The 16,670-nt window shown below is 40.6% G+C and overlaps 1 protein-coding gene and 1 pseudogene across 1 annotated transcript in view; one reads left to right on the top strand and one right to left on the bottom strand.

The window, feature by feature from the left end:
• Positions 1 to 734: 734 nt before the first annotated feature.
• Positions 735 to 1,077, top strand: LOC137752398 (large ribosomal subunit protein eL30 pseudogene; annotated as a pseudogene).
• A 5,852-nt stretch (positions 1,078 to 6,929) lies between these two features.
• UBA2 (ubiquitin like modifier activating enzyme 2) overlaps positions 6,930 to 16,670 on the bottom strand; it is a 31,449-nt gene continuing 21,708 nt past the window's right edge. The window contains exons 13-17 of the mRNA XM_068527855.1: positions 15,427 to 15,582; positions 13,907 to 14,003; positions 11,039 to 11,144; positions 9,324 to 9,460; positions 6,930 to 7,790 (exon numbers count right to left, since the gene is read on the bottom strand). Of these exons, the coding sequence (XP_068383956.1) occupies positions 7,609 to 7,790; positions 9,324 to 9,460; positions 11,039 to 11,144; positions 13,907 to 14,003; positions 15,427 to 15,582 (678 nt within the window). The 3' untranslated portion in view covers positions 6,930 to 7,608. The remainder of the gene's footprint in view (positions 7,791 to 9,323; positions 9,461 to 11,038; positions 11,145 to 13,906; positions 14,004 to 15,426; positions 15,583 to 16,670) is intronic.

Genomic DNA, 16,670 nt, shown 5'->3' with positions numbered 1-16,670 from the left:
GGGTGGGGAGGCACAGGTAGGGGCAAGTGGTTTGGAGGGAGCAAATATCCAGAGGAGCCATCTGGTGAAAAATGATCTTCCACTCTGAGAAAGGTAAATAAATTAAATCAACAGTAAGGTATTACATTTCACTGATCACATTATCTACCATTTGTAAATGGAAATATTGGCAAGACTGTGGTGTATATTTGTGTATATTTTACTGGTAATGAGTGTAAGTTGGTACATCCTGTCAGGAAGAGCAGTTTGGTGTTATTAACATCCTCACAAACAAACAAAAACACTCTGGAAAGCAGTAATGTTCCAAGTATCTATTCTAGGCAAGTAATCCCAATGCAGACAACAGTGTACCCACAAAAGTGTTTATCACATTACTTATGTAATCTAATCAGTCCTACCTAGGATCTCCAGCCTTCTGAAAAGGAGCTCAGAGGGAGCTCTCTGCCCTCAAAGGTACTTCTTAAATAACCGTTCCATCCTTTCCTGACCACTTGAGCTTTCAAGATTTAAATAATATACTGGAGTCCAGGGTCAGCTAAAGGACATTACTTACTCTAATAGTAGATAGATAGATAGATAGATAGATAGATAGATAGATAGATAGATAGATAGATAGGATAACAACCACCCACAAACAGGAAGAGAAACAACCTAAAATATGTTTGCTTTCTCTCTCTCTGGCAATCTTGGCAGCTGTTCTTGGCTGGGGGTCGTCCCACACCTAAGACAGGAAGATGGTGGCAGCAAAGATGAAAAAGTTGCCAGAGTCCATCAACTCTAGGCTCCTAATCACTATGAAAAGTGGAAAGTACGGCTGAGGTACAAGCCAACTCTGAAAATGATCAGACAAGGCAGAGCAAAACCAGTCATCCTCCACTGAAATGGAAAACTGGTGTCCATCACTACAGTGGCAATATTATTGAATTGGGCAAAACGGATAGAAAATACTAGAGAGTTCACACACTGGCTATCACTGATCTAGGTGATTCTGATACAGTTAGAAGCATGCCAAAACAGACTGGTGAAAAGCATGCAAAATTATTCTTTAATAAAATTGGCTGGAACTCGTTTAAATAAACAAACAAAATATTCGCTGTTCGGGACTTCCCTGGTGGTACAGTGGTTAAGAATCCGCCTGCCAATGCAGAGGACACGGGTTCGAGCCCTGGTCCGGGAAGATCCCACATGCCGCGGAGCAACTAAGCCCGTGCACCACAACTACTGAGCCTGCGCTCTAGAGCCCGCGAGCCACAACTACTGAAGCCCGCGCACCTAGAGCCCGTGCACTGCAACAAGAGAAGCCACGACAATGAGAAGCCCACGCACCACAACAAAGAGTAGCCCCTGCTCGCCACACTAGAGAAAGCCCGTGCAGCAAAGACCCAAAGCAGCAAAAAATAAATAAATAAATAAATAAAATAAAAAAATATTTGCTGTTCAACATTAGAATAAAGTACTTCCACGAAGTGGGGAATTCATTAAGCAATTATTTATAAATACCTTTAAAATATTTAATGATGTGGGGATTCCTACCATCATGCCATTAAGTGGATACAAAGTAGGATTCAAAATCACATGCTCTTATCTATACATTACCTGAATGTGTCTCAGACCCCATCTCCTTTTGTATCCTCAATAAAGGGTGGGTTTTGATCTCAGTTCGCTGGCTCTTTCTGCCTGAGAAGCACGATGGGGTGCTCTCTGGCCTTTTTCTTCCTGAGTCCAGGGGTGTGCATAAAAGCTGAACAACCAGCGCTCTGGGGGAGATTTGTACAAATCAGGAGCCCTGATTTGTACAAATGGTCAATTCTAAACTACCAACATGGTGTCACTGAACAGAGTTGGGAAGAAATGGGTATAATCAGCTCTCGAAAGCTAGTATGAGCTGGCTCCAATGACCACTGCCTGGGTCCCACTGTTGGAGAAAGAAGTTTCACAACAGAACTGCTGGGCCTCTAGTTCTATCATTCTCTCAACCAGAATCTTCTTTGTCTAGACAAACGGACAGCACTCAGGAGACTAGAACAGGACATGTTCAATCTAGTCTCACACCAAACCCTGAACCACCATCTTTTCCTTCTAAGGCCCCAGATGCTGATCCTACCCAGACTCTGTCTACACTAATGGTGATTTTTTTTTTTTTTTTAAGAGAGCCCTTTGTCTCACCTTGTAATGAGACCCCCTTATCTGTCTGTAGTGTCCATATTTTCTGGACCCCAATTATGGACAAAATTCAGTGGTTTTCTCACAGTCTTGGGACACACTCAAGATGTCAATCAAATATGGACTGAGTAACTTGGGTTATGAGGGAAGGGGGATGGCATGCAGTCGTACAGCGTATGGAAGAATCGCTGGGATCCGCATTTCTTTCCCTCCCCTCAGCTTGCAGCAGTTTTTACCTTTACAAAATAATTTTTCCTGGGGAGAGCAGAAGTAATCTTTCACCTAAAGCACGCTCGTACCTCTCCCAGCTCAGCACCTAGGGGCCAGTCCTCCCATTAACACACAGCACCAGACCCAAGGTGCATGTTCTGCCTAATCCACTGGGAGTTGTGCCCAAAGGGATTTTTTTCATCCCCTTTTCTGAGGCCCAGCTCTTTCTACCAGATTGAGTCCACCAACTTCCCCTGGTCCTGTTTCATCCCTTAGGCCTCTCTGGGGGCACAGAAGTTTCGGAGCGTTGACCACTAAAGCCATGGATGGTTGGTTCCCCAATCTAAGAATTAGGGTTAGGATCTGACAATTACAGCTTGCTTCCTCCATCAGGGAGCAAGTGGCCATCTTGGAAGGACCTTCACTTTCCTGCCCTGAAACCTTATCCTGCACTAAGGAATGGGAATTTATGCACAAACTTTACATGGCAAAGACCCCAGCCAGTCTACATCTCCATGGGGAGGAGCTAATTGGGGATACTCAGATTCCTACAGCCTTTGGAATCACATTTTTGAGCATGAGGTTGGTGTTCATGATTTTTAGTGCTGCTGGAAGCTGCCACTGGGACCAACTGGGAAGCCTGGCAACACACAGGCTGCAGGTCCTCAGATTCTCATTGCTACCTATTGCTGCCTTAAGATGAGAAGTTAGGTTTTTGTGCACACCAGCCCTTAGCTTCTTACTGCTTTCAAAGATTTCTACCAGGCTGGCAAATTTGGCAAGGTTTTCCAAGAGCAGCATAGTGCAGAGTAGGGATGCAATATGTTTATAGAATGAGTGAATGATGGTGTGTACAATGCCTACATTCTAAGATTGATCTTTTGAGAAAGTAAATTTCAGATTTATAAAGTAAATCCTGAGGACCTTCTTGGAGCACTATACATTCTAGTAAAATTTTTGCTCAGCCTTTCCCTATGTAGTAAGTCATCATTTGCTGCAAGATTTAAAATTCTTGGGGACTTCCCTGGTGGTGCAGTGGTTAAGAATCCACCTGCCAATACAGGGGACACGGGTTCGATCCCTGGTCCGGGAAGATCCCACATGCCACGGAGCAACTAAGCCCGTGCTCCCCAACTACTGAGCCTGTGCTCTAGAGCCTTCGAGCCACAACTACTGAGCCCACATGCCACAACTACTGAAGCCCACGCGCCTAGAGCCCGTGCTCCGCAACAAGAGAAGCCACCGTAATGAGAAGCCCGCGCACCGCAACAAAGAGTAGCCCCCACTCGCCACAACTAGAGAAAGCCCGCGCGCAGCAACAAAGACCCAACGCAGCCAAAAATAATAAATAAATAAATAAATAAATTTATTAAAAAATAAAATAAAGTTCTTAAAACTGTTATAGGGAATTCCCTGGTGGTCCAGTGGTTAGGAATCTGTGCTTTCACTGCCGGGGCCGGGTTCCATCCCTGTTCGGGGAACAAAGATCCCTCATGCTGCTTGGCCAAAAAAAAATATAAAAATAAAATAAAATGAATATATAAGATATATATATATGCAAGCACAAAGCAGCATCAGAGCCCTATAGTTCAACGCAAGTTTTTTATTTAGTGAGAGCAGTTCAAAAAAAGTTCCCTCTGTGTGCAGAATGCAAATAATGTATTCCCAGTATGAAAGTGTCTATAAAAATACTTCGCTAAATATATCTTGCAAAACAATCAAATGGATCCTGGTCCTCAGGAACACTACTTTAAGATGCAAGGAAATGAGAGATCTTTACCATACCTACAAGCCACAATGACTAGAAACATGTGCCAACATTTTTTCTTCCCTAATTTCTTTGGGTAATAGTTTTTGCTTTCTGTACTACAAGAGGCTTAAATTTGCCCATGGTCCTTGGCCATAGGGCAAGTCCCCTTCAGACGTATGCGCCATCAATGGGCAATTTTCAGGAACAGGAACATGGACTATGAACCAACGTTTTCTGGCCGCTTTTAAGTGGACCTTTAATCTCCTGGGAACAATTTGGTCCCCTTCTTAGTTCTCTGGAGGCTCCAATGAAAGAGACTTCCTCCTAAGTCTCAGCCTAGCAATCCGGACGAGCAAAGCTGATTTCATCAATGCCAACCCAGGAATCGCTGTAACACTTTCTCATTCCAACTGATATTTTTAATAATCTTTATTACCTTTCTGATTTCAATCATAGGATATACTCAATACAAAACTTGAAAAAGAGACATAGGCACTAAAGAAAAATACAGAATATATATCTCCACTTTTACTATGAAAGTTTTCAGAGAAAAGTTAGATGGCACAGTGAACAATGTATATAGGCTCCATCTATATTCAATGTTAATTTTGTTTTTTCTTCCGGTATTATTTGCTAAGCCATTTAAAAGTTGTAGGTATTTTGAGCTTCATCTCTAATGTCACAAGAATAAGGACAATGGCCTATATAAGAACATTACCATAGCTAAGAAAGTAATTCCATTATCACCTAATTTATTCCACTTTCAAATTTCCAATTGTCACAAGACTTTAGTCATTTATTTTGCACTTGAGTTCTAGAATATCACACATCCTATACTTATCCAATTATTTCCTCTTAATGTTTAATTTGTTCCTGTACCCCTTCTACTTCCTGTCAGTTGGAAGTCTAGACACTATATTCAAGTTACTTTTTGGGTGGGGGGGGCCTAGGTGTCATCGTGTTCTTTGAATCAACATCTCATCAGTAAGCACATACCAGGTTGTCCCATTACTGATGCTAGGTTTGATCACTTGATTACACTGATGACAGATCAGTCCATCGTCAAGACTGAGCTTTTCCCTTTCGCGAGTTTTTTATACAGCAACATTTGAGCACTCTGCAAAGGTTCTGTTCCTCAGGAGCCTTTTACTAAAGGTTTTGATATCCACTGATGATCTCTGCCTGATCAGTTATTTCGTTAATGGTTCAGGCTCTATATTAAAACACTGAATCCTTTCATGGTACATGCCAAGTACGTGGAATCATCTTTGGGACAATGGACTCTCTAGGTAAACTTGAGTCGCTAGACTGCTCCCAATGAGGCTGGAAGGTGGTTTGTCAGACTGTATTTCAGGCTGGAGCTGCCAGGGATACACCCTTGTCGAGCCTTGCTTCCAGCCCGCCCACTAAGAAGTCCCATGTGGGAAAACCATGAATACAAGGCCAGATCTAAAGTATCTCCACTCTCCAGGGACATGGGAGCGGCTTGAATCTTAGTCTAGTTGAACAAGACACTGTAGTCAGAACTGCTTTGCTGGTAAACCCAGATTTTATAAAAACAAGTAGAAAACGGACAGAAACCGCTGGAAAAGTAGTCACAGAGTTGTTGCAAAGATGAACACCACTGCTCTGCCAAGACAGAAACACACCTCTACAGATCAACTGGGCATTTAATGCCACATACATTCAAATGGGAAAGAAAAAACGAAAGAACATACACGTAATGCCAGAAATACACTGTTGACAACTGTGTCTAAAAAGGCAGGGTGAAGGGTGAGGTTTTAAGGAATGGAGAGACTTTCAGTTTTTCTCCAGAAAGTACAAATTTTCTGGAGACCTCTTCGGAATGCAAAATTTCAAAATGTTAGATGATCATCAGGGACCAACCAGTTAGCCAAAACTTGCTTCTGAGAGGTGGTATTCCAGAATATCTCATTTTTATCTGTTACACAGCTCTGTAATTTTGAAATTTATTTTTCTGGAGGAAAATGAAACCTCCAAAAAAATCTAGAGGCCAAGTGAACCTCACAGGGTCATAGAGTTGTGGGTGGGAACCTATAGCCTGCTTGCAGTTGTCGTATCTGAAGAATGGAAGTCGGTTCATCCTGGAGGCGTCAAGCAGCATGCTCCTGCGGGCTGAGTCTTGTTCGCTACGATTTTTCTGAAGGTTTTGATTACATGATGAACTTACAAATGACACAGACGAGGAGTAAGCTGGATGGCAGAGTAAGAATTACACAAAGTTGGACAATACAGTGAATTATCAACTTGAAATTTGGCTGACTGTGGCCAAAAACACCAAAGGCAGAGGTACAGAATTGGGCAAAAAGCTTCATGGGTTTCTGTTACCCAAAAACTCCAGGCACATCTGTGTGACAGCGGCCTAAAGGCCAAGGCCTTCGGAGGTCCGAGACAGATGTGAGCACTGCCCCTTCAGCACTGGTGTGGCCACATCTGCTGGCCAGAGTTGGGCCCCAAATGGTACAATGCAAGAAGGGATTTGGATGACCTGGGGACAACCCAGAGTGAAGGAAAGGCTTTCCCCGTGGAGTCTCAAATTGAGGGCTCCAAGTGACTGGGGCCGAGCAAAGATCACTTAAATGTTCTCAACAGAAGGCCAACTGTTTACAATCCAAATGCCATTAAAAGCTTTCTTTCAGAACGTACTCACCTATGGTAAAACAGCAGAGGTCTTGTAACCTCCACGTCCGTTTCTGAGTTAATTTTCTAAAAGCAAAGAATATAGCATGCCTGCAGCAAATACAACATATAAACCCAGCAGAAACGTGAAGTGTGCAGGCATGTATAACAAGTATGCAGATGCCATTTATTTGGTCCATAAGTACAGTATAGTCGTATTTGAGTTTTACAAAACATCAAATATAAATAACCTGAAACTGGAACAATACACAAAATTGGCTTCTTACACAGACATACCAGGCAGTACAAGCTGAAAACTTGAGTAAATTAACAACTGTTTTACATTAATATACATAGTGCCAGTTAACATTTAAAAACAAGTTTCAATGCATAGCACTTGATACTTCTTTGAATCTGTTTCAGTCAATTAAGAGTATGAAAATGGTTAGATCTAGGCTAAAAATAATTCTTCTTCTAACCAAAAATAAAGGCATAATATTTATAACCAGGTATCAACTTTACTAAACCACAATATTGTAAAACTGTTAAATGATACCTAAGGGTATTTACATTAAAAAGGCAACATGCATTGTGTTGTTCCATCTCATGACTGGTTATGCACACACTTTGTTCAAAGGGTTTTAAAACTATATTCCTACTTTCCATACAGCATACTGCAATGTTTCTAATAGTTCTAGCAAAATGAATGCTTTCAAAGGGAGCAGAGTCATCTTCAAGTCACTGGTGCCAATTTTTTCCCTTTGCAACAAAGGACATAACAAAAAACCTGGTTCTGCCCAGAAGGCCTACTGCAGTAAGAGGGTTCTGTTCAGAGGCATTTCCGTTCAATCTAATGCTATAACATCATCAAGCTCCTCTGTCTGCTCTATGCGTGCCTTTTTCGCACTGACATTCTCTTTCTCATCTAATTTCCTCTTGCGACTTCTTTCTTCTTCACTGATGTCAGCATTATTTGAGGGACCTTCTTCATCCGAATCAACTATGAGCACATCATCTTGCTCTTGTGCTTATTTCAGAAAAAAACGGAAAAAATGGTTAAAAGTGGGGGGTTACTAGCAGTTCACTAAAATTTTACGTATGTGAAAAACTAACTCTTCAAATATACACCAAACTTTAGAATGGCTACCCTTAGGACCTTGGCTTTATACATTACATATTTCCATAGTGTTTTAATGTTTTCTGTTACAAGCACCTCTTTCTTTCTTAATCAAAACAAAAATTTTAACAAGCATTATGTAATTCAAAGGAATTGTTACAGTTCCTTGTTTCGACTTCTCCAACAGAAAAGAGGAGGATGAATATCCTAATATTCGCAGCAGTGGTAGTAACAAACAACAACAACACACACATAGCACTTACAACGTGCCAGGAACTGTTCTGAGCACTTTACATATACAACTCATTTAATCATCACAACCACCGTATAAAGAAGATAACATTATTATCCATTTTCCAGAAAAGGAAACTGAGGCACAGAGACTTGCCCACGGTCACACGGTAGCAGAGGATGAGGTCAGGATTCAAACCCGCAGAGTGGAGCTCTACAGTGTATGCTCTTAACCTTACACGGCGGTTGGTTTTGTGTCACCCATCCCCCACCACTCCACTAAATCAAAGGCAGAACACCTACCTTACTCATTGCTAGAGCCTCCAAAACCTACCCACAGCAGTGCATCAATAAACGCACATTTTGAATTATGAGTTTTGAAAAACTACCAGTCCTTTCCTTAAAGGAGGATGATGAACCTTTCTATTTTCAGAGGGGGGAAAAGGTCATGAACCCATGGCCCACACACTCTAGACTACCTCAAAGTCCATCTTTACAACTCTCACAGAACATGAGAACCAAGGAACCACCATATTCCAAAAAGAACACCAAAGACACGGGGTCAAAGAAATGAAAACAAACAAGTGAAAAATTAGTAACTTTTAGTTTCCTGACACTACAGAATGAAGAGGTAGGTAGGTAGTGTGTGTGTGTGTGTGTGAGTGTGTGTGTGTGAGTGTGAGAGAGAGAGTTGGGGTGGGGTGGGGCAGGTAGTAAACGTTTACATTCGAGCACAGTAAAGCACCAACACTGAAAACCCAGGGAAAGAGAGCTTCTGGTGCACTTTACCAAAGTCACACTGGTTCTGAGAAAACTGTGAAATGCTAAAATGCTGTACTTACCAAGCATCTGTTCACTCAAAATAGTTAGATGCACTAATTTACTGCCCCTACGAACAGGCATACAAAATCCAAAACTACTACTACTAAGAATGAACCATCTTTATACACTAGTAAACTGACATTTCCAGTTGTAAAAACAAACGAACAAAAAAATAAAGTGTCTATTTTCCACAAAAATTTTACCCAGTCTTAAATATCTTCATGGTTCATACATTCAAAGCTTCATTAAAACAATGCCAAACCAACACACACCTCTAGTAGTCCTGCGGAGTTCTACTTTATGGTCAACATTCATAAAATAATCAGTTTGTTCTAAATAGTTGTGCTTGGTGGGTAAATTAACAACCTGCTGGCCGGGGCCATGACTCACCTGTGGATGTGGAAGGCTGAGCTCCATCGTCACTGCCATTGGTTATGCTTTTGGCAGCATCTTCAGCTTGCTTGGGCCCCACTTTTTCTGGGGCATCACCAACAACTTCAAATTCAACATCCTTTCCTAGGTCTTCACTGTAAGAGAACCATGTACTATAACACTGGACCACTGCTATACTACTTACAAAAGCAAAGGCACACCAGACAGAAACTGTTCTCAAAGCTCAAAAAGTGTATACTACGTACACACCAAATATTTGGATTCTGATTTTCAAAGAGTTTAAAAAAAGACTATATAACAGATTTTTATGATAATTCAAAACTCTAATTCAAATGGTCAATAATAGCATCGCACTTTCAATTCAGGGAAAGGGTTTTTAAAAAAAATGTTAAGTAACTTTTATTGCTAAAGCAGAAAACGAGTTGAAAACTGTGAGGCCTGATGTAATTCTTAGGCATTATTTCTTCAGCTACTAGGTGAAAAGATTCTATACACTCTACTCCGATCTTGACCAGAGTAATTTAGTGTTTGGGGGTTGAGTTACATGGATTCTCGGTTTCCTCCCCATCTTTACAGGCAGCACCCTGCTTTTGTAATGAGTTCCCAAAAACATGTATAAAAGTTTAATGCATGAAAGTCAAACAAAAGACTTACATGTTATAAGGGGGGTTCTGTTCCCAGAGAGCTAAAAAATATGATAAAAAAAACCCTAATTATGCCTCCTTTTTTAGACACCATGTGATATATTTCCATTTTATTGTACATGTCCTTTCACAACTGAACACAAGCACACCACTAACATCCAACTGGTGTCTAATCGAGGCCAGATATCACTCCCTAGCGATATCTATCTTTCACTCAATTGTCTCATTTTATACTAATAACCCACATTCAGTTTTTCCTGTCATTTTATGCTTTTTATAAACTAAGTATATATATAATGTAATACTCTCCAAACAACTACACAAGTTCTAAATGTTTGGATATATAGATAGCAACACTGGCAAAAAACATGTGAATGCAGGTGGCAGCCTTTGCATTTTGTTAGATGCTACCTAAAGTAATGAGTCAGGGTGCAGTTTAAGGGTATCAACGAGCATGTTACCTCATTCAGCAGATAAACACACCAAAGTGGAGGACCATCTGTATTTAAATTGTGTTACATATGTGCAAATATCCTGTAATGCAAGCACTTTGGATGCTTTTTTATAAAGTGGGCAGGATATAAAATCAAATAAAAAGAAAAAAATACATGACTCAGGAATCTATATAGGATAAATTTTAACGCTCTCTTGTTACTGTTCCAGATCACAATGAAATACTTGTTTTATGGGAGAACTATTTCTTTCTTCCAAATGAATCTTTAAAACTAATTAAATTTTTTTATTCTAGTTCAATTATCAAAATGAACGCACCCCTGATTATAACTCTTCAAACACCCGGATTTCTACCCTCTCTAGGTCTTTCTGATCAGCCACCACTGATGAGTTAGTTAACCCTTAAACATTTCTTGCTTATCCCTTTTCTTTCTGGATTCTCAGATTTTTCTGTAGGTCAAACCTCAGGGAACTTAGTGGCCAACTTGAGCATATACATGGTGCAGTTTCAAATGAACAGTACGGTTTAAAGGTAAGAAAACATTTTCTCTCCACTTTATCTTAAGTTTGTATATTCAAATAACTTCTTACACTTAAAATATTAATACTTCCTACCTATGAAGGATGTTGATCAATAAAGTGTAGTCCTGAAGGAAGTCGTCTGCTTGAAGTCGGCTCCCATTTCTAATTCCAAATTCTGATAACTTCTTGTGATTATTAGCTAGAAAATGTGAAAGAAATTTAGATGCTTTAGTTATATATGTCCGTGGAGCAGTCACCTTAATTTTTAAAAGGTAAACCCCCTGCTATAAGCTGAACTCTATCTCCCCAAAATTCGTACACTGAAGCTCTAACACCAGTGCCTCAGAATGTGGCTATACTTGGAGACAGTGCTTTTTAGAGAGGTGATCGAGTTAAAATGAGGCTGTTGGAGTGGACCCTAATCCAATCTAATTGGTATCCTTAGAAGCCAAGGAGGGAGGCCTCAGGAGAAACCAAACCCGTCGACTCCCCCCACCCTCCCAACACTTTGATCTTAAGAGTTCAAGCCTCCAGAACTAGGAGAAAATAAATGTGTTATTTAAGTCACTTGTCTGTGTATTTTGATATGGCAGCCCTAGTAAACTAGTCCACTAAAGTATTACTCACTTAGGTACTCAGCCCTGAAAACTTAACTACCAAAATTACTTCAAGGGAACCAAACTGTGAGAAGTTCTGAGAACCTTCTCTCCTTGAAACCAAATTAATCTGGAATCCTACAGGAGTCAATGACAACTTTTAGAATTGTTCAAAACATACTCTATTTCTAAAGAGGTTATCCACAGAAATGCCAACAAACTACTTTTAGCAAATTTTACAATTCACAAGTATGAGGAAACTGTTTATTTCAATGAATTTTTCAACATAAATTTTCAACTTTTCTCAATGGACAGCAGGGTCTCCAAAAACTAATCACTCCAACCTAGTTCTCTCTTCCACATGTCATTTCTGCTTCATCTGAATATCCTCAGCATGTAGCACACCATGCTTAGCATCTACTAGCACTCAATAAGCCTTTGCTACATGGATTATAAATACTCCAATGAAGAACAATCTCTCCAACCAAACTTTTGGTGTCACCACCTCCTCCTACCTATTCTAGGGCCATCCTGCCTTAACTATCCTTTCTCTCCTGCATGTTCAAATGCTCCTCTCTCCTGACCTGTAAAAGCACTCAAGTTTCATTTACAAAACTGCTTCCTCATTTAGCTGTCAATTTACACTCTCCCCTCACAACACTCAGTCAGCTTTACTGAGTATCTGCTCTGTGTCTACAGACTGTGTATAACCTGTTGACCTATAGCCACCGTGCCTGGCACATACTAAGTAAACTGTATTTTAAATTCTACTTACGTTTAAATTTACATAATCTAACAATCTTTTACGTTTTTAGTTTTTATTTCTTATTTTACCTTTTTAGTCTCCCTGGAATGTCTCTGGAAAACAATAGTTCCTATCCAGACTTCCATCCCCAAGCCCTTTCACACTCACTAGAACTCCTCAGCCCAACATGTTAAAAAGGGAACCAGTCACTGAGCATTCTATCCTGGTGAATTAGCATCACCTCTGAAGCCAGAGTCTTGGCAACAGTTCTGTCCAAGCCTAACAATGCTACTCTTCTTCACCTGTGCTCTAAATTCTGCCTCTGCAAATCTCAAATCTGCCATTTGCTTCTGCCTTAGTAAAAATCCCTCACTTCCCTCCATTTTTTTCTGACTCCCTGCCTCTTCTCTTACATCCTTATCTCACCCCCCTGCAGATTATACTACAAGGTAACTGCATTACTTCCCTGCTTAAACCCTGGTGGGAGCAGGATATTGGGGGAGGAGGAAGACAAACAGACATTACACACATGACACGGCGAATCCTCCAGCTGCACAGTCACTGCCAACCCCACAGCACCCCACCTTCCAGTGAAACAAAATAACTGGCCATTCCTAAAGCTCTTATATTGCTTCATAAGTTTATGCCTTTGTAGATGCTGTTCATTCTGCCCAAATGCAGACTCTCCCCTCTCAGCTCTTCTTCAAGAACTGGCCCATAAGTCCTCTTTCTCCTGTGACACCCCACCCCCCCCCACCCTCCCTTTACAAAGCTTCAATTCAAACTTTGTTCACTTTCTCTCTATAGTATTTCTTAGACGGTACTAAATCTACTTGCTGATAATCCCTCCTCTCCTTCTAGGCTGTAAGTACTTCAAGCCAGGGACAATTATCTTATTCATCTTTGAATTACGAATATCTATGACTATGTCTGCAACACAGATGGACTCCAAACATATTTGAATAAATGCTCTCTCACCCTCAGTAGCACAAGTATTTTGTGGAAAAGGACCACATTTAAGCCACTGAAATTCTTGACCAGTTTCCATTTTGAAGGTCCTAGCCTTTAAAAGAGACAGATGGCTAGAATGGGGCTTAAATATTCAACTAGACTCTTAAAACAGACTATGACCCTGCCAAAACGCAACCTCCAATTACTCATGACCTAATATCCCCAAATTTCTTAACAAGGAGCTATAGCCAAAAAGAATCCTGACACCCCCCATCAGGACAGATGAGGTGTGGGAACTTCTAAGTCCAATCAGATTGACCAGTGTGGTCTGAAGGAGGCATAACCACAACACAATTCTCACTTAGAAAGCTTAAACAGAATCTAATGCATTACACCTTATATAACAAATACATTAACAAAAGGGATGAACTGCTTGAACTTCCGAAAAGAAAAGCCAAGAAAACCAAAACTGGGCACTGATTTCAGCAATAGTCTCTGCTCTATATCACGAGCAGGCTATCAAGGCTTCCCCACTCTTGGACAAACATCACCCCTGTCAGCTGAGGTACTGAGTACCATATATAGTGAATGGATAAACTAACGTGCACTCCTTCACGCAGGCAGTCTGCGTCCAAATGAGGGGGAGTGAACACAGGCAATGTATGATACCTTCTGTCTCTCCTTCTTCTGAAGATATTAGGATTGTTCCTTTTCCATCTTCAATTTGGACATCTGGTGCTACCATAGCAAATTTTTCTTTCACTATCTATAAGAAAAAAAAGATTCAAAATATTAACATATGGAATTAAAGACCATAAAAAGCCTAGACTTTTTTTTTCATAAAGGCTCTTAACTTTCCCCTTCCATTGGAAATGAGCCAAGTTGCTCTTTAAGGTACCTTAGGGCAAGCAGGAAAGCAATGGGAATTTACCCAATTATCTCATGCCCATGTTCCATCCCCATGTTTGACCACTGATAAAGATCAGGTAAAACTTCCTCCAGATGGAGACTGAGAACTCCTTGGCTGGCTCTTGGTATTTTGTCCTTCCCAGCAGATTAGGTACTAATCTAGACATTGACATATTTTATCTTAGTCTCTATTCCAAACCCGTACTGACAGATGTTTTATAGATGAAAAATTTCTCATCAATCTGATTCTCAGATAAAGTCTTCCCCTTCCCAAGTTCCATCTCTAAATTCCAAGACGGATCAGGAGTGATAATATTGTTAAATCCTACCTGATCCTATAAAACAAACAAATAAACAAAAAAAACCAAACAATGGAGGAACTCTCTAAAGGTCCAACTACCCTACCAATAGTGGAATTACCTTTAGCTCAAGAATGAGTAGATACCAACTATAATCGTTTGTTTCCTAAGAAAGAAGGTGGGACAACCACCCTCTCTGCTGGCCAGTATATCAAGTCCTGCTGCTTCCCCATTCAAAACATAAGCTCAAGTCAACCCGCCCTGTGTAACCATTTCTGGGAGAAAGGCCACTCATTCTCAAGCAGCCATTAGGGCCACGAAGGTCTACTCCCCCATGTCAGGAGGTATATAAATATGTAACACTATGATGGACATAATCAGAGGAACTATCTGAAATGATCCCCAAAGTGGGAAGTGGAACCCATTCAGGCCATTTTTTAAATCTTTCCTAATTTAAAAAAAAACTAGGAGGAACTGAAGGACCAAGCTTTAGAACCAGACCATATCCTAACCCCCCATTTCTCACTCCAGAGATCTACAGGTGAATCCAAGCGTGCAAACGATGCATCTTCTCAGGGACTAACTTAACATACCAGAATCAGCACCGTCACTAGGTCACGTTAGGATACCTCCTATCTGCCAAAAAAATACAGAATTTACACACTGCCTGAGAAACAAACAACTTGCTTACTAAGATACTGTGCCACCAATGTACCACCTGTGCTCCATATTCTAGCCAAAAACACCTATTCCCTTCTGGGATGTGAAGCACATATTCTGGAACCACAGACAGGAAAGACAACAGGACCCAGATTGTAAAGCAACCCAGGATATCAGAGCAACACACCTCAGTAGTTAGGGTAATTGTCTGGCTTTTAGTTTGTTATCACAGTAACACTGTAAAAGGCAAAAGGGGACTTGTTTTTTCTTATAAAAAGAAAAATGAACAACCTGTGGAAAAGAACTAGGCCCTGCACTTACCTTATCTTGTAAGGTGAGAACAGTCACTTTATGGACGTTCAGCCGCACAGTCACCTCTGGCTTGCTGGCACATACATAACAATTGGGGTTGGGAGGATCCAGTGCACAAGGCACAAGGAGCTTCTTTCTTGGGTTTGGTTGTTTATTCAAAAAAATCTTTGGGAAAAAAAAAAACACAAGCAAAAATCAGAAATTTGAGTCATAATTTATATACCATACAGTGTTCACTTAAATACTCCCTTCCAGAAGGAAAATCAAGACCTTTTTTTTTAAAAAAAAAAAAGTTTGAGTATGTACTTATTTATTTGTTTGTTTATTTATTTATGGCTGTGTTGGGTCTTCATTGCTGCGTGCGGGCTTCCTCTAGTTGTGGCGAGCGGGGGCTACTCTTCATTGCGGTGCACAGGCTTCTCATTGTGGTGGCTTCTCTTGTTGCGGAGCATGGGCTCTAGGCATGCAGGCTTCAGTAGTTGTGGAACACGGGCTCAGCAGCTGTGGCTCGTGAGTTCTAGAGCGTAGGCTCAGTAGTTGTGGCGCACGGGCTTAGCTGCTCCGTGGCATGTGGCATCTTCCCGGTCCAGGGCTTCAACCCGCGTTCCCTGCATTGGCAGGCAGATTCTTAACCCATGCGCCACCAGGGAAGTCCCAAAACCTTCTTAAGAGACTGATTTTTCCAACCTTCTTTTTAAATTAGCTACCTTGTAAATAAGGCTGAGCTTACTGAAAAGAAATCTCCTTGTACTGAAGACTCTATAGACTATTCTGCAAACTAATTTAGCATAAATAAGGGCCTAACCATACTTGTCTCTGGTATCATCATTAAATCAGTTTTGGGGTTCCTTCTTAGTGGTTATTCTTATCAACTTTAAGCCAACTTCTAACAAGACCAATACACTAATTTCTCTAATTGATGATAATGCTTTCGCAGATACATGGAACAAATGAGCTGCCCTTTTTTCAAATTTTCAGATGACTATGATATTAACATTTACATAATTAAAGGAAAAATAATGTATGTCTGGCACTATTACCATTTCCCTAATACCCAAACAAAAAAATAATATGAACCAAAGGAAATTAAAAAAAAAAAAAAACTGCACCGAAGTTACGAATGTCAGAACACTGGAGGCTGATACACAAATTCTCATCGTGGAATTACCATGTAGTATGGTATCTGCTAAGATGAATTAACTCTAAAGAAGAACCCCATCAATTCCCCGAAGCTTAAAGAAGTAAATCCCTTG

This window comes from Eschrichtius robustus, chromosome 19 (assembly GCF_028021215.1).
Source record: "Eschrichtius robustus isolate mEscRob2 chromosome 19, mEscRob2.pri, whole genome shotgun sequence".
Classification (NCBI taxonomy): domain Eukaryota; kingdom Metazoa; phylum Chordata; class Mammalia; order Artiodactyla; family Eschrichtiidae; genus Eschrichtius; species Eschrichtius robustus.
The sequence above is the reverse complement of the archived record's forward strand: the minus strand, read 5'-3'. Positions and strand labels throughout refer to the sequence as shown.